Raw genomic sequence first — 18214 nt, 5'->3', positions numbered from 1 at the left:
ACAGGAATAGATTTGATGAAGTAAGTATGATGTTAACTGTCGACTTGTCACACAATTCAAAATACAATTCAAAGACGCGAGTCAGGCATGCCAAATAATTGCAAATACTCTCTTCAAATACAAGCGCTTTTAAGTGAAACAGTGCTACATCAAGGATACATTTGGTGGAGGAGGGATGGGGAGGGGGCAGGTAGAAGAAACGGATGGGGACTTCAATGTCAGCAACTAAAATAGTGCCACCAAACTACGCACATTGTGTGAGTGGGGACAGGCTGTTATATCAGACGACCACATTAAGGACTCATAAACCCGATGGGAACATCTTTTAATTTGATGCTCAAAAGCCAAATAAGATGGAGCCTGAGGAACGGACCAATCCTTCCCACACAACACAGAGTAAAGTGCAGAAGGAGAAAAAGAGAGAAGACTGTTGGGGAACAGACTTAAAGAATGTGAATCCACATCCCAATTACGGGGACATATATTTTACAGCAGCGGGTGGCTGGTTGCGACCTTTTCAACTTGTGCGTTTACATCTCCAATCCTAATTGACGAGGCGCTAGCATCTTGCCAAGCTAAAAATGAATCCATTGAGAGAGAGAGAAGAGCAAAAAAGACAGGGAGGGAAGGAAAGGAGAACACATTTTGATCAAACCCCCACTGACTTTGCCAAGCTAATTAGAAAAGGCAATGAAACATATCCAACCAGGGCTGTGCATGTTAAGTGGCGCCACAGTGGTGGCGCGGGACGAGGCGAGGGCTGGGGATTATGACCGGACCCCCAGGAGCACCCAACCTCCAGACACCTAAAGCTCTGTTATATAGAGCTTTTACACCCGTGCTGGAACATCTTCTTTAAAGTTAATTGCTCAGTATGTATTCCGGGGCTCAGAACTTATACAGTATATTGCCGTTTTGCTCAGTAGCTGTGTTTGGACTCGTTTATTCAAAGTCGACAGTTAATTTTCTATTTAGTAAGCGTTGGTGGGTTTCCAATTAGCCAGCGATGATTCACAGATTTTTCATGTCGATTTTTTCTAATGAAACCAAATGAAAGTGCTTGATAAGCCTAGCAGGCAGTGTATAACTATTGCCGTGGATATATTGCAGGGACATCTTCAGAGAATGTCAGTAGGGTCCTCAAAGGTCTGTGGATCCCACTGCAATATCGACACCTGACATTCCATTAGAAATCGCGATAAGAGCCGCAGCAAAATGATAGACTGGTGGTGTGTTCTCATAGAGGTCCAGAATGTTCAGGTCTCCTTTAGGCAAGCTCTCTGACCCAAGTGGTTTCAGTATTAAAGAGGTGGTAGCAGGTGGCGGTGGCAGAGGGCTCTGCTCAAACAGACTGCAACCTCTTGTATATAATTCTTCATTCCCAAGGGGGTCACCCTCTGGAAGGCCCTGGGCTCTGTGATGGAGCTAAGAGAGGGCGAGGGTGGAGTGGACCCTTCTGTGCCCTGGAACATGTGGAGCCTGAATCTCACACGGCTGAGAAAGCCTACCCAGGCTCCTCTCCTTACGGGAGACGTGGGTGCTGTTAACGACTGGTTGTTAGTGGGGCAGCGCCGTGGAACGAGCAGATGAGAGGCGTATGGTGCCATTAAAGGCACGCTCCTGGTGGCATATGGAGCCGGGCATATTCAAATCCTTGGGTGCTTGACACGTACTGCTCCTAGATGTGAACAAGCTATGACATGGGACTTATCTGTGACAGGAACCAGTGTGGGTGGAAAGGTAGCTGGGTTACTGTAGCACAGCATGTTTCCATTTTAGAAATAATCCTGTAAACAAGGGAAAAGCTGTTCTTTTCTAAACCAAGTAGGATGAAGTTGCCCATTGACACTAACCTAAGGTCAGTTTAGCATTTTCCCCTAAATGGCTACGGTTCTGATTTTAGGATATGGTAAATTGATCCTAGATCGGTGCCTGTGGGCACTATCTTTACCTGCACATCCTTGAATTTGTCCCTCAGGTCCATAAGGCGATGGTAGGCCTTGATGGCCTCTGCGAACTCTCCCACATCGGTGCAAACGGCAATGAAGTTCTCCCAGATCTGCCAGTGTTCGTAGTTACACTTCAGCGCCTCCTGCAGGGTGCGGAAAGCCTTCGTCCTGACAGACAGTGGGACAGACAGGCGCTGGAATTAGTGGTGCCATGGAAAGTACTTTTACATGGCTGGTGCTCACCATTTCCTCAGGGGCAGCTTACAAAGTCTTACGGGATGAATACTAAATTGAGATGCACACAGACATGCATGACCGTCAATGTGCAAATTTGAGTTACATAAGTCAGGATTTGGTCCTACCAGTCATTTCTACAGTTCAGTAATGAGTCACTATTTCAGGTGAGGTGCCTGTATCTCTGTAACTCAGCAGCTGTCCAGAGGTGGACCATAGCCAAGCCTGACTGACATGGCTGCCTGCCCCCTGTGTCTGACATCTCAGTGAGACGCAGGCTACATAAGTTAGCAGTTCACCGTGACAACCGCCCTGATACTCTCTCTCTGATCCACCGGCACTCTCACACACACACACACCACAGGCTACAGGCTCTTTAACAGAGCCACTTCAGCTGATTTAGCAGCGGCGCTAACCAGGTAGAAGTCTCCCCGCTTTTTAATTTCAGGCCTGAAAGCACAGGGCTGATTTGATCAGGGGCTGAGGGGGAAGGTTTCCCCATAAAGAAACCGTGGAGCTTCCTAGTTCCCAGACAGAGTTCTGCCAGGAAGAGATTGTGGTTTTCAGGGGAAATAAGAGAACCTGCCCATCTTGCAGTGGTGGGAATGTCCTAATTGAGTTGAGCCTAACAAATCTGTCTGATGCCAGCCTTGTGGTCAGCTGGGGTTCACCTAGGTCCTGTGGTAAAATCAGGAGGGTGCTGAGATGTTATCTTTCCCATCACGACTGCCTAGTGAGTTTTTAAAGTAATTGAAAAGCATCGAGGTCCGTTACGTGACCAAACCAATGACTAGAGGAGTTGGAGTGGGGTGAAAAAAAAGCATTGTAACATCAATCTGTTTCATTGGCGTGTAAATCAGTGCTACTCTTTGATACCTCTCTCCAGCCAAAAATCAATACTGTCAGGCTGAATGGATGCCTCCTGGCTGGCAGTGCGAGTCCCTCTCTCTGTGAGAGTGACAGGTCCTGGATCGGTAGGGGAAGTGGCTGGAGAACCTCAGGGATATCAGGGCTGGAGAACCTCAGGGATATCAGGGCTGGAGAACCTCAGGGATATCAGGGCTGAGAGAGAACATTAAGGTCTGATTCCTCTCTCTTTGTTGTGGTGTCAGCCGGCACAAGGGTGGTGGGTGGATGGATGGGCGGGTGAGTGAGTGAGAAACACGGGTCTTCAAGGCCCCGCTGAGCCTCCAAAACCAGTTGGTTCAATAAAATAATGCCTCACCCTAAAGCTAATCTCAGTCCAGTCAATTGTGTGTGAGCTGTGGATAGAAGGCTCTCGACTGAGGGACCCTAAATTCAAAACAAGGAGACATTCAAACATTGAGCCTGTCAACTGAAATACTTATGACTGAACTGTACATCTTTCAGAGTCCTAACTCTGTTCAATCATTGACAGGTTAATGGTCCAGATGGAGGGAATATACAGTACTCACTTCTGTCTCAGGCGGATGTAGGCCGTGGAGAGGTTGTTCCACGCCTCTGCGTTCTGAAGGAGGAAAAATGAAGATGTACAGCTCACACACAAGTAAGCACAGGGTTGTTAAGAAGCTGTGGCAGAAGACTGACTCCCCCCGAGCCTAAATATGTTCTGGTGAGTGCTACATGAGCACATACCCGCTCAATGCAGTGGGCACACGGGTGCCGTATGGGTCATTAAGTTGAATTGGAAAGACTGCTGGAGGACAAGAGCGTTATAGCTCGGGTTATGGGAAGGGAGTGTTTTCCGTTTGTCAAAGTGTGTTTGTGTGTGTGGGTGTGTGTTTGTGTGGGAATGTGTGTATTTGTGAGAGTAATGGAAAAAGAGAAGGGCGGGTAGAGGGAGTGACAAAACGAGAGATGAATGATATTGTGATGGTCCCACTGTGCATTCATGTGATTGACTCTGCCCTCCTCTGCGATGATGCCCGACACTGTAAGGTGGTGTAGTAATGCACTTACATCTGGCTCCAGTCCCACACACCTCTGGAAGGCCTTGGCAGCACCCTCATAGCCCTCCAGGGCAAAGTAGGCACAGCCCAGGGAGAACCACACCCCAAGCTGAAGAAACAAGACAAACATGAGCAGTGAGTTCAGGAATACTAAACTGTGAAATGTTGAGTGGAATATCATTTATAGTCTTATCTATTCATGGTGAGAATTCTATATTATCTCAGTGCTAACTCACCCCCTTGATCCACGGTATAAACTAACAATGTGCTGAGCCTGCCACACTTTCTCAGTCCTGCTTTCAAACCATCCCTGCCACGCTGACCGGCAGGTGCCACACTGGACACACGTGGGGGGAAAAAGAAACGCAAATGCCATGTTGGCTAATGTTGCAGCCCTCCTGTGCCTGTGTTTGATTTGGAGGAAAGCCCACCTGTCAGGCAGGTTGCGGGAGGCCCCGCTCTGTGACTGACAGGCAGGCCCCGTCCGTCTGTTAAAATCAGCTGTAGCATCAGTCCCCCGGATTCTCTCCCTCTTCCCCCCTCCATTTCCCTTTCTCCCCCCACTTTCTTGTGTCTTTCCCCTCTCACCACAGCACACTACAACATCTCATATCAGAGGGAGGTGGGAAACTGGGAGGAATATACCCCTCTATTCTGTTTATCTTCATTCTCCAAAGATGTAGCTGCTGGAGCGATTGTTTACAGGAGCCCTCATATCTCCTTGACAATACTTCAACAACCCCTTGAAAAATGGAGGGTGAAGGTCATTATGGCAGAACAAGCTAAATTAAAACATCCTATTGCTGGCTGACCTGCTGAATTAAATATGGACAAAGGGCAGAAAAGGGAATGAAAACAGGAAATAATTTCCCTTTTCTCTGTTCCCCTGGGCGAAACTGACTCGTTAATTCTCCTCTTCACCCTCACATCTCCCTCTCCACTCTGCTATCCAGAGGAGTGGTTATAGGGTGAGTTGGTTACCCTCTGTGTGCTGGGAGCCAACAGGACAGGTCCCAGACACAACTGCCCCAACACTACTTCCTTGGGGAAATGGGAAATTGTGTGTGGGTGGGTGAATGGGGGCAAAGGCGCAGATTAATTCCAGCTCTACTGTGCTCGGTGCTAACCTACTACACTTTGAAGTTAATAAATTATTTAATCTATTCATAAAAAATAAAAAATGAGTTATATTAGTTGTAGGTAGCTTACCTGCCGGTCAGGTAGTTAAGTTTTACCCTGTGAGTTCTACCTGCTAGCCCTTAATTTTTCAATATCCTACCCAAAGCTAGCCATTTCAGGGGTTAGTTAACCTGCATGGTGTTGATGCGGAGTGACTTCTCGAAGCACTCCACACACTGCTGGAAGTCCTTGGCCCGGAGGTGCAGCAGGGCCTTGGAGCGCATGGCGCGGGCGCTGCGATGGTTCGACAGCTCCCAGGCCTGGTCGTAGTACTGCTGGTCCCGCAGCACGTCCCCCAGCAGGCAGTACAGACTGGGGGTCTCCTTTTTCTCCAACTCCCTACGCAGGATCTCCTCTGCCTGGGGGAGGGAGAAAAACAGGGGGAAGGGGGAGGGAGAGAGAGAAGCACAAAAATACAGGAAGAATTGGTAATGAGGGGAAGAAAGGGGATGAAAAAAGAAGGCAACAGAGGTGGTGGTGGGTAGTCAAAATGTCTTGGTTCCTGACCACCCTCAGAGCCAAGACACTTAATATTCCCTGCTAACAATAATCAGGCTTTGATTTGGTCTGGGACTGCCACAATCCATTCACTGGGGAAGGAAGCTCAATCAAGATGTTGAAACTGGGGGTACTTCTACTGTAGCCTCAACTACATGATGTTCTCCAGCATGGCCAGAATAAAAGCCAACAGACACTAAACCCCTAAAAAGAGCTGATTTGAGTACTGTATCCCCCCCTCCTACACAGTTGTGTGTAGAGTAATGATCAGGTTGTGAAGTGCCTGTGGTCTAACAGTAATGCTCATTGCTCGATGCTCCCCAGCGGAGACCAGGGTTCAATCCCCATGGCCAGTGACATACTGCTCCCAAATGGAGACCAGGGTTCAATCCCCATAGCCAGTCACATATTGCTCCCAAATGGAGACCAGGGGTCAATCCCAATGGTCACACTTCCTACTGTTGTCCCACTTGCCAGTCTCCCCCTCAGCTGCCAGCTGACTAATAAATACAATGTAAAAACAGATTTATTTGAAAAATAATGATCAGGTTTCCACTCACTTTAAGATGCTGCTTTGTTCATCTGCCAATCTACCCACAGCCTGAGTGTTTTTGGGCACAAGGGTTTCTGGGTTTTCATTGGTTTCTTTTACTGGATCCCATTCTGAAGGCTGAATCTGGGCCAAGTCCACTGGCACACACTGGGCCCCCATGGAGCAGCTTGTAACCATAGCCATCTCTACCACACCACTCATCAGACCACAAGACCCTGAACTCAACTCCAACACATGGAATTACAATGTAAAAACAATACGGCTGGCAAAGGAATATTTGTTCGAACAAAACGTGTTTTTCGTATCAGCTTGAATAGTAGAAGCATGGACCTCTGCAATATTGAAAATAACAGATTGGGTTGAGAATAGGAGAATGGTACCACAGAACAGTGAGGGGAGTTCAGCAACTATCAATGACAGAAAATTACAGGAGACCGACATACAGTACCAGTCAAAAGCTTGGACACATGTACTCATTCAATACTTTATTTTACCATTTTCTACATTGTAGAATAATAGTGAAAACATCACAACTATGAAATCATGAAGTAACCAAAAAGTGTTTAAAAAAAAATCAAAATATATTATTTATTTGAGATTCTTCAAAGTACCCACCCTTTGCCTTGATGACAGCTTTGCACACTCTTGGCATTCTCTCAACCAGCTTCACCTGGAATGCTTTTCCAACAGTCTTGAAGGAGTTCCCACATATGCTGAGCACTTGTTGGATGCTTTTCCTTCACTCTGCAGTCCAACTCATCCCAAACCATCGCAATTGGGTTGAGGTTGGGGGATTGTGGAGGCCAGGTCACCTGATGCAGAACTCCATCACTCCTTTGTCAAATAGCCCTTACACAGCCTGGAGGTGTGTTGGGTCATTGTCCTGTTGAAAATCAACTGATAGTCCACTAAGCGCAAACCAGATGGGATGGCGTATCACTGCAGAATGCTGTGGTAGCCATGCTGGTTATGTGTGCCTTGAATTTGAAATAAATCACAGACACTGTCACCAGCAAAGCCCCCCCACACCATCATTCCACCTTCTCCATGTTTCATGGTGGGAACCACATATGCGGAGATCATCTGTTCACCTACTAAGCGTCTCACAAAGACACAGCGTTTGTAACCAAAAATCTCACATTTGGACTCATCAGAACAAAGAACAGATTTCCACTGGTCTAATGTCCATTGCTTGTGTTTCTTGGCCCAAGCTAATCTTCTTATGTGTGTCCTTTAGTAGTGATTTCTTTGCAGCAATTTGACCATGAAGGTCTAATTCACACAGTCTCCTCTGAACAGTTGATGTTGAGATGTGTCTGTTACTTGAATTCTGTGAAGCATTTATTTGGGCTGCAATTTCTGAGGCTGGTAACTCTAATGAAATAAAATTTTAAAACATTACCTTGAATGAGTAGGCGTCAAAACTTTTGACTGGTACTGTATATTATCAGTAAGTCGTCTCTTTCTCTCAGCTTTTCTTTTCCAATAATTTAACCAGAGTATAAATATCATAATGGCTGCTATTCGATTATGTTGGTAATCTCTTCCACTCATATTTCACATATTTGTATTTACTCTGACCACACATACTATAGTAGAATATAACGTCGGACAAACTCATCTTAGAGGACATGTGCATCCACATTAGAATTAAACCATTTTTCCTCTACTGGAGGGAGTTAGCCAACAATTTACAGCCCATTATAAAAACCATTTCCATTGGATTTTCCTTCAAATATCAAAATTGTTCTTCAGGGTTACAAATTGCCATCACATCACACACTAGTGCTGCTGATCAAAACAAAGAACTGGGCTGCCATGGCCTTTTCCAGACGACACACACACCAATCGCTGCCGCTGGATCCTGATCCCTTCCAAGTTCTGGCCTTCAACAAGTCTTTTACTTTTACAGCTATATGTACTGCATTTAAATCCTGTAGTTGCCGTCGTTCAGTTATTTGGAAGGGTGCGGCACACCCAGGAAAGACTTTCCCTGAAAGAATGGTAAAATGTATTACCATGAAAAATGCATGTTAGGGAGTTTATATTCACAAGAACAACGGGGCACACCTACAGCCGACTGCTGGAAAATAATTAACTGATTAGAAAACTCTTATGATATTGTCCTTGACATGCTCTTGCAAGGCAATAAGACAGAGACTGTGTGCTTCTCACTGGAGAATGACTTGAATCTAAAGTAGTACTTCAGTAGACCTTCTGGGGAAATGGAAAAGGGTGATTGTGAATAACCTCGGAGCATGGCCACCCTTTAGAACCCCCAGTGTGCTCCTCCATAAAGACAGAGTGAGAGCGGGAGGAGAGGTAGAGAGACACCCTTATTGTGTTGGGAAAATCAAATACGGAGTTCTTTGAATCCTTGTTTAAGGGTAGAGAGGAATCACCCTTTGGCTAGATCTGTTGCTGGTGTAAATGGGCCCTGTCTTACAGTGGGAGTCATGAATCGTGAGATCCATGAATTTCGGGAGCCATGAATTTTGTGAGGGGAGAGTAATTTTCCACAGTGCAGTTGCACATCAAAGGGGATCCAATCAGGCTTGGAATATTTTTGAAACACTGAACAATGGGAATCACGTGATTCTGCGAAGCAAGGTGGTTGTCTGAAAGGAGCCTCCAGATAAAACCCTCCCAATTTCTTCTAAGTTTGATAGAATAGTCAATTGAGTATAATTGCTTGAGGGGAAAGCTACCTACAACTAATATAACTCATTTTTTATTTTTTATGAATAGTTTAAATCATTTATTAACTTCAAAGTGTAGTAGGTTATTTTCATAGTTTAATTGAAGTTTCTCAGCAAAGTCGGTGTTGAATTCAGCGCAATGGCTAACAGGACTAGCTCTGTTGCTAGCACTTCTTCAGCAAGCATGACGTTGAAAATGCAATAAATATTTAGCTAAAATCACATTTCATCCCATCACGAATAATTTCATATTCAAACATTTAAATTGAACAACAATTCCATGTGAATCCGATAACTCTGATGTGTAGACCTTCTACTATAGAGTTTATGTCATCTTATCATTGATGAGAATGTCTCAGATGACAACCGAACTGACATCATATTCATTAAGTACCACCGCATATGTTCCATTGGTTGGATTACCAGAATATAGTTAATTTACCCCCACCTTCTGATGTTCCCAGAATCTCTACGTTAACCAATGGGTTTACAAATGTAACATCAGTAGGGTAGAGAGAGGAGGGGGGGGAAGAGGCATGTCATAAACCTATCCCCAGGCCAACGTATCCCCAGACCACAAATAAGGGCATGGATGGCATAACTATATTGGCCAGTGAGTTCACTATGGGACAGTGTTTGTGACACACTATCGCAAAGACACTGAAATTACAATTCTGCAAACTAATAGCTACAGTATTTAGCTATTTCAGACTGTATAGCTACAATGCTATTTTTGTCACTCGGGGTCTAGCCGGTTGGCTACACAGTGACTGTATTCAAGTTGCCTGGTCAAAACTACCCTCAAGCAAAGATGTCGGTAAATTAAGTAAATGGAACTAACAACCTTGAAAATATTTGAATTGATATGATTTTATATGGGTTCATAGAACTTGTTTTCCCCCTTTACTTTAATTTCTGCTTCAGTATTCTTGATAAAAACAACTTATTCTAAAACTGTACAAAAGGACAGAGCCGTGATACACCTATTAATGAGGGATCTGGGTCTGGTAGATATATGGAGACTTGTCGATCCAAGAGAGAAGGAATATACATTTTTATTCACAACCATACATCTCATTCCAGGATAGATTACTTCCTAATATCCAAGAGCATGACTAAAGAGGTGATTGATTGTAAAATAGGGGTTATTGCTTTGACTGGCCCCGCAATAGTGGAATTATGTATAGCAGTTTAGGCTGATATGGCTAAGAAAAGCATTAGATTTAGGATGAATACGTCCTTATTCCAAGACAAAACATTTCATCTTTCCCTCAATGAAGACCTTAAAGTGCTTTTTTCCCCAAACCAACATTGGTTCCACTGATAAATTGAGTAGTGTGGGAGGCCTCTAAAGCTTATGTTAAAGGCAAAATAATAGCACAAACCAGTAGAAAGAAAAGGGAAGATCGAGAAAGAGTTGAAAAACTAGTCTATCAAATTAAAGAGACGGAAAAAGACACTGTTGAAACAAGTCTATAGTCTGAAGTTTCAATTACATGAGATCTATAACAAAAAGACTGAATATGTTTGAAAGTGGTGAAAAAAAACAGGTAAATTATTGGTTAGACAATTGAAACAAACAGATGCCAGTTTTGTAATACCAGCTATTAAAAACATGGAAGTGGGGAGGTACTGACTGGTACAAAAGATAATAACAAATGTGTTTTGTGACTTGAATGTAACTTACACCCAGCTAAATTGAATGCCATTCTTTCAAAAATAAAGCTTCCGGAGTTGTCCCCAGATCAAATTAAGGATTTGGACACTCCTATACTATAATCTGAGATAAGAACAACCATCAACCTCAATGAAGTCTGGGAAGTCACCAGGATTAGACAGCTTCCCGGCTGAGTATTATAAGAGGAACATTGACGTATTAGCTCCTATATTAACACGGGTGTACGCAGAAGCTCTGGAACTGGAGCAGCTACCTGACACTTAACAAGGCACTAATTTCATTCATTCTCAACAAGGATAGACCCACCCACTGACATAGTTTAATCTAAATTGATTGTAAGCTGCTCTCCAAAGAACTAGACATGAGGCTGGAGAAGGTTTGACCTCATATTATAAGGTGAGATTTGTAAAAAAAAAATACATAAAAAAAAGTAGAACCTTAGACGTTTGCATCACCTCATGTGGCTGAGTCAAAAATAAGATACTCAGGTGGCAGCCCTTTCCCTAGATGCAGAGAAGGCATTCGATAGGTTGGCGTGCAGCCTTTTGACGTATACCCTTGAAAAGTTTGGCTTTGGCCCTAGATTTATCAAGTGGAGAGTTTTTTTTTTTTTTTTTTACATATACCCTTGAAAAGTTTGGCTTTGGCCTTAGATTTATCAAGTAGGTTAAGGTATTATACTCCAATACAAGAACAGCAGCCCTCACAAATGGTTTGCTCTCTTCCTTTTTTAATTTGACGAGGAGAACCCAGCAGGGCAGTCCTCTCCCACCTCTCCTTTTTACTCCATGTTTGGAGCCCTTGGCAGCAGCAATTAGAGCTGATTCAGGAATCAAAGGAGTGATGGGAGGTGCCAGAGAGCATAAGCTGTTTATATATGCTGAAGACATATTGTTACTTATTAGGGAACCGGCCACATCAATCCCTTTGGTTTTGAACACAATTGAGATGTTCTCACAGGTATCTGGTTATAAGATAAATTGGCAGAAGTCAGAGTCTATGCCTGTATCCAATTTATGTCCTCCTGTTGCAATTACTTAATTTCAGTTAAAATGGGTGCCGTCAGGGATTAAATAACTGGGTATAACACTGAGCTACAGAATCATGCAAATTAATGTAGCCACTACTACAAAAAAAGAAAGAATAATCTTGATAGGTCGTTGCTTAATCTTACTTTATGGGGCAAAATAAATACTGTTAAAATGTTTGTGGCACCACAGTTGAATTGTGTCCATGATGCTCCCTGTGACCATCTCCCCCTTACTATTTAAGCAGTACAATGAAATGATTAACGATTATCTTTGGGATAGGACAAAAACAGAATAAATGTCAACAAGTTATATGCTCCAAGGGATAAAGGAGGACTAGCATTACCCAATGTAGAACTAACTATACAACATATCATTTGAAGTAGCCAAATTGGCCAGACACTGGGGCAATTACGATTCCCATTTGAGATGGACTCAGACAGAGGTTTAAGTCTATTGAGGCAATATCACAAAAAAATATTCAGAGACAACCAAGTGAAGTGCACATCCGGTTTGGGCATGGTCTAAGGAGCTGCATGGGGTCTCTTATGAGTATTAACCTCCAGAGTGACGAAAACTTGTTAGAACAACATTTTATGTTACCAGGAATATCACACTCCGCTTCAGTGTTATATAAAATAATCTCATATGCACAATATGGACATTGTGAGAATTTAAGGTTGATTTGGGAGAGGGATCTTAATTGTGACTGAGTAGGATGTACGGGAAAATATTATTTCCAATGTAGGGTGGCGTACCAGGGATACAATGGGTACATTTACACATAAGATTACTACTGGACCCCGGTTAGATTACATTAAATGGGTTTATTGCTAAATAACTTATTCTGGAAATGCAAGGGTGAAGTAGGTACCTTTTCTGCATGCTAGACTGCGGAGACTCCTACTACGTAACTGGAAGAGTGCAGATAGTCCGAAATCAACAGATTGGCTCAAACTCATCGTGGCGACTGCATCTTATGAATCAATTATAGCAAAATTACAGGACAGGAAAGGGAAAATGTAGTATGACATGGGAACACTTTTTGAATGATATAAGGGACCCAACGTGCGGGTGAAAAGCTAGGGAATAAGTTAGAACAAATATGTAATGTTTTATATTTTTTTACAGTTAAAAAAAATATATCTAAAAAATGTATTATTACTTTCTTATATTATTACTCATTTATATTTACTTGCCGTTTAATATTCCAACCACAGAGATATGGTTGAAATGTGCTGTCTTGTTGGGTGTCATGTTTTTGTTATTAGTGTTATGTAATGATGCAATGTCATATCGACAAATGTATAAAAAAAACAGAAAATAACCAATAAAAAATACATAACATTCAGATGTTGTTAATGCAAAAATATATACTCTCTGAATCGGTTCTGGGGCTGAATTACATGTACCGGGATATTCATATGTGATTTACTGCCCCATTTGCGCAGAGGTGCATTAAACATTTGTCAATACCATACATTTATTTCAAACGCGGATATTTTGGACTGGGTTATACCATAACAGTTTTGTTCAATATTTTGTCTTGTTTATTTGCTGAAAGGTTTACACAGAAGCTGGTGTAATACGACAATTAGCTTCAAAACGCTAGTGGATAAACTTATATCATGTGCTCAAGACTGGCAGACTTTCCTGTTTGACCGCTTTCCTGTTTGTCCATTTTAGCTTCTTTCTTTTTCGCAGGCTGCGACCAGGTATGGCTCATTCACATTAAGCATGCATTCAGACACCGAGAGCAGGAACAGCACGTTTAGTACAAAGAGACTACCGGCTGAAATCTACCCGTCTTCTCCAGACAAATGGATTGCCTAGCATTTTTTTCATCATGTTACATGGACTGCTGACTTTGGCCAAAGCGCATAGTTTTAGAATGAAGAACTTACGTTATTGACCAGAATGCACCTCTGTAATCAGATTGGAAGACAAAGGAAGCTGTAAGTCAATAACAGAGCACAAAGGCCCGCAGGCCTCGCCTTCAGGGTTGGGACTGTGAGTGTGGGTGAGGGTCAGCCCTGCCCACCTAGTGGGAGTATGGTGTGTGTGCTTGTGGAATACTCATTTCTGCTCAATCTGTCCCAGTCAAACTCTGCTGATCCAGAGAGATGGATGTGGTGATGCTACGGCAAATTTACGAGAACCCTGTGAATCATGTGGAGATGTCACTTAAAAAGGTCAATGACTGAAAGGACAAGAGGTGATCGAGAGAGAGAGAAAACACTTCTGCGAGAATCTGACCAAGAATGAACCAGATGTCCATTGCGTAACAGTTTGGAAGAACGTCCTCAGAGCGTTTGTGGCAAATCTGGCACCGGTTTCATCAATGACTTTCATAACCACAGCAACATGGCGGAAGGTGTTACCGGGTTCTCCATTTGGCCTGGTGTGGCACTTCTGTTAGGACTTGACAGAACATCGTCTGACAGGTGCAAGAGAGCGAGAAAGCAGGTTGCCTTACCGCTGGCTCTTTTTTCTCTGCTTCATTACCTCAGTCAATTCTGACTGAGATCACTTGAAGGTCGGGCGAGAAAAAACACACCTGTGTAAACATTGAGACTTTTCCGCACCAAAAAAATTGGAAAACGATCCGCTATCAAAAAGGAGGACCAACAAAAACAAACAGCTGCCATACGTCCAAATGTTTGATTCTTTATTCTCTGCCGCACTGTGGGAATCAGACTCTAAAACCAATGCCATTGGTTGCTGTTGGCTGCCCTTGTGACCTGTACTTCCAACTCCTGGTGTTCCACCATTAAGAGACCAAAGTGAACATTCAATCAGCGCCATCAAGAGGACATTGACTGAGGGACGGGGGGGCTCTGTGAGAGCATGATCCAACACAAACACGCCATATTTCTGTCTATCTGGAAGTGTGTTTCCCAGGGGGCCCTGGGGGGCAGACAGGTTAATAATAACACCAGGGAAACAGAGCCAGATCTCCCTGGGACTGATGTGTCTGACAGCTGGTGCGCCAGAGAACACAAACGAGTGCATAAACAGGTGCGCACCACAGACAGACAGACGGAGAGGTGGAGGGAGTACAGCGAGATAGCTAGGCAATAGGGTGATAGCGGCGATATTCACGGTTCTTCCAGTGTGGTCAAGATGAGCTTCTCTCTGAGTGTGTTTGTGTGGTGCCCATGTTTAGTTACGAAAATAACCTTGGCTGTTGTGTAAAGCAATGGATATTGCATTGTCCCTGAGAAAGGCAGTCACAATTATTCTGGTGGTTGTAATGGCTGTGTTGTACCTTGCCATGCTGGCCCATCCTCTCCAGGCAGATCACAGCATCCTCCCACAGCTCCAGTTTTTCGTAGATTAGCAGGGCTGAGCTCGTGCAGCCCAGGTCTGTCAGCAGGCTGGCCAGCTGCTTCTGTAAATGTGAGAGGTTCAGACATGGGATGTCATTTCATATTCAAACAGTAAAAAAATATATATTATGTTGATGTCCCAGGAAGAGCCCATCCGCATCCCCCAGCAGGAAAACCCACTCCTAGTTCTGCCACCGCTGAAAAACATCCTGGGGGAAACACTGCATATGGATACACTCCACGAACCATCACAGCTCTGTCTTTGGTGGTAATGACCCTTATCACATTCATATCAATAAAAGTCTCTTTTTTTTGTCACAGGATGCTTTGTAGAGTTGGTCTTCCCCAGCTGCTGTATTCAAGGGTGCAAATATGTACTGCCGTTTAGCAGTATTTAAGCTGCAGCCATCCTCCTGATTATTGTGAAAATAATAATACTACTACTACAGAACTGTTCTTAGTAGAGGTCGACCGATTAATCGGAATTGCCGATTAATTAAGGCCCTTTTCATGTTTTCATAACAAATCGGAAATCTGTATTTTTGGACACCGATTTGGCCAATTTTTTAAATATATATATTTTTAACCTTTATTAGGCAAGTCAGTTAAGAACAGTTATTTTCAACGACGGCCTAGGAACAGTGGGTTAACTGCCTTGTTCAGGGGCAGAATGACAGATTTTTACCTTGTCAGCTCCGGGATTCAATCTTGCAACCTTACAGTTAACTAGTCCAACGCTCTAACCACCTGATTACATTGCACTCTACGAGGAGACTGCCTGTTACGCGAATGCAGTAAGCCAAGGTAAGTTGCTAGCTAGCATTAAACTTAGCTTATAAAAAAACAATCAATCATAATCACTAGTTAACTACACATGGTTGATGATATTACTAGTTTATCTAGCGTGTGCTGCGTTGCATATAATCGATGCAAAGCAGGGGGATGATTTAACAAAAGCGCATTGGCGAAAAAAGCACAATCTTTGCACGACTGTACCTAACCATAATCACCAATGCTTTTCTTAAAATCAATACACAGAAGTATATATTTTTAAACCTGCATATTTAGCTAAAATAAATCCAGGTTAGCAGGCAATATTAACCAGGTGAAATTGTCACTTCTCTTGTGTTCATTGCACGCAGAGTCAGGGTATATGCAACAGTTTGGGCGGCCTGGCTCATTGCAAACTAATTTGCCAGAACTTTACGTAATTATGACATAACATTGAAGGTTGTACAATGTAACAGGAATATTTAGACTTAGGGATGCCACCCGTTAGATAAAGTACCGAACGGTTCCGTATTTCACTGAAATAATCAATGTTTTGTTTTCAAAATGATAGTTTCCGGATTCGACCATATTAATGCCCAAAGGCTCGTATTTCTGTGTGGTGTTATGTTATAATTAAGTCTATGATTTGATATTTGATAGAACAGTCTGACTGAGCGATGGTAGGCAGCAGCAGGCTCGTAAGCATTCATTCAAACAGCACTTTAGTGTGTTTTGCCAGCAGCTCTTCGATGTGTTCAAGCATTGCTCTGTTTATGACTTCAAGCCTATCAACTCCGAAGATTAGGCTGGTGTAACCGATGTGAAATGGCTAGCTAGTTAGCGGGGTGCGCGCAAATAGCGTTTCAAACATCACTCGCTCTGAGACTTGGAGTAGTTGTTCCCCTTGCTCTGCATGGGTAACGCTGCTTCGAGGGTGGCTGTTGTCGATGTATTCCTGGTTCGAGCCCAGGTAGGGGCGAGGAGAGGGATGGAAGCTATTGCCAGTATTACACATCCAATAGTCAAAGGTATATGAAATACAAATGGTATAGAGAGAAATAGTCCTATAAATACTATATTAACTACAACCTAAAACCTCTTACCTTGGAATATTGAAGTCTCATGTTAAAAGGAACCACCAAATTTCATAAGTTCTCATGTTCTGAGCAAGAAACGTTAGCTTTCTTACATGGCACATATTGCACTTTTACTTCTCCAACACTTTGTTTTTGCCATATTTAAACCAAATTGAACATGTTTCATTATTTATTTGAGGCTAAATGGATTTTTATTGATGTATTATATAAAGTTAAAATAAGTGTTCATTCAGTATTGTTTTAATTGTCATTATTACAAATAAATACATTCTTTAAAAATCGGACAATTAATCGTATCGGCTTTTTTTGGTCCTCCAATAATCGGTATAGGCGTTGAAAAATCATAATCTGTCGACCTCTAGTTCTTAACTAAACACGCAGACACACACCAGTTGTATTCATTCCTAGCTGTGGTGCCATATGCAGGGTCGTGTCTTCACCCCCCGGTAGTGTCTTCACCCCCGGTAGTGTCTTCACCCCCCGGTAGTGTCTTCATCTTTTATCTCTCCATCTCCACTATTATGACCTCACATCTATTTCCATTATCTTGTCATCTTCACACAAGGCAACATAGGCCCTAACCTTGTACCCTAACCCTGTCTCTCAATCCACTTAAAGAGTGGGAGCTGAACCTGGAGTCTTGTCACAGACTAAATCCTAGGTTTCTGGGTTTTATCACCTCTCGTCCTCTACTGTGATCACCTCCCCATCCCGTCTCAGGGGTGACATATCACGTCCCACTGGGATGATGGGCCGCATAAATCTGAATTTACCCCCATCCCACAACCCCACTCGTCAACCACCCTAATCACGTGACCAGGGAGACATGGGGAGCCAGGACGTGACACCAATGGCAAACGGCAGACATTTAGACTAATAGGACACACGTCAGCGCACATGCCATTTGTGCCTCTTTACCAGTTTCCAGGAAAACTCCTGATATTGTGGTTTTAGAATCTCCCTGAAAGCAGGAAGGGCTGAGACAGACAAGAGACAGTTTAATTATATGGGGATTTATTAATTCTGTAAGCAAATCTTAAAATATGTGCTATATCTCAACCCATCTTCCTGTCCCTCCTCTCCCCACGCAGCTTCTCTGTGCGCAGGCACGGCCATCGTTACATGCCGGGCACGCCTCTCGCTAAGGAAAAACACATCACAACAGCCCACACGATTCTCTGCCTTGCTTGCACTTTCAATTCCCCAGGCGGCAATAGGGTGCCTTCAATTCCAGCTTTATTGCTGTTTGCCATTATTACATGAAGCCT

At 43.4% G+C, this 18214-nt stretch overlaps 1 protein-coding gene across 1 annotated transcript in view; it reads right to left on the bottom strand.

Annotated features, from left to right (window-relative positions):
* The window catches only part of ttc27 (tetratricopeptide repeat domain 27), a 128709-nt gene that overhangs the window by 12140 nt on the left and 98355 nt on the right, over positions 1–18214 (bottom strand). The window contains exons 12-16 of the mRNA XM_021610238.3: positions 15018–15140; positions 5425–5652; positions 4125–4223; positions 3620–3672; positions 1952–2117 (exon numbers count right to left, since the gene is read on the bottom strand). Coding sequence (XP_021465913.2) covers positions 1952–2117; positions 3620–3672; positions 4125–4223; positions 5425–5652; positions 15018–15140 — 669 coding nt within the window. The remainder of the gene's footprint in view (positions 1–1951; positions 2118–3619; positions 3673–4124; positions 4224–5424; positions 5653–15017; positions 15141–18214) is intronic.

This window comes from Oncorhynchus mykiss, chromosome 1 (genome assembly GCF_057628025.1).
Source record: "Oncorhynchus mykiss isolate SJ-2025 chromosome 1, ASM5762802v1, whole genome shotgun sequence".
In the NCBI taxonomy this organism is placed as follows: Eukaryota; Metazoa; Chordata; class Actinopteri; order Salmoniformes; family Salmonidae; genus Oncorhynchus; species Oncorhynchus mykiss.
This window is presented reverse-complemented; position numbering and strand designations above follow the sequence as displayed.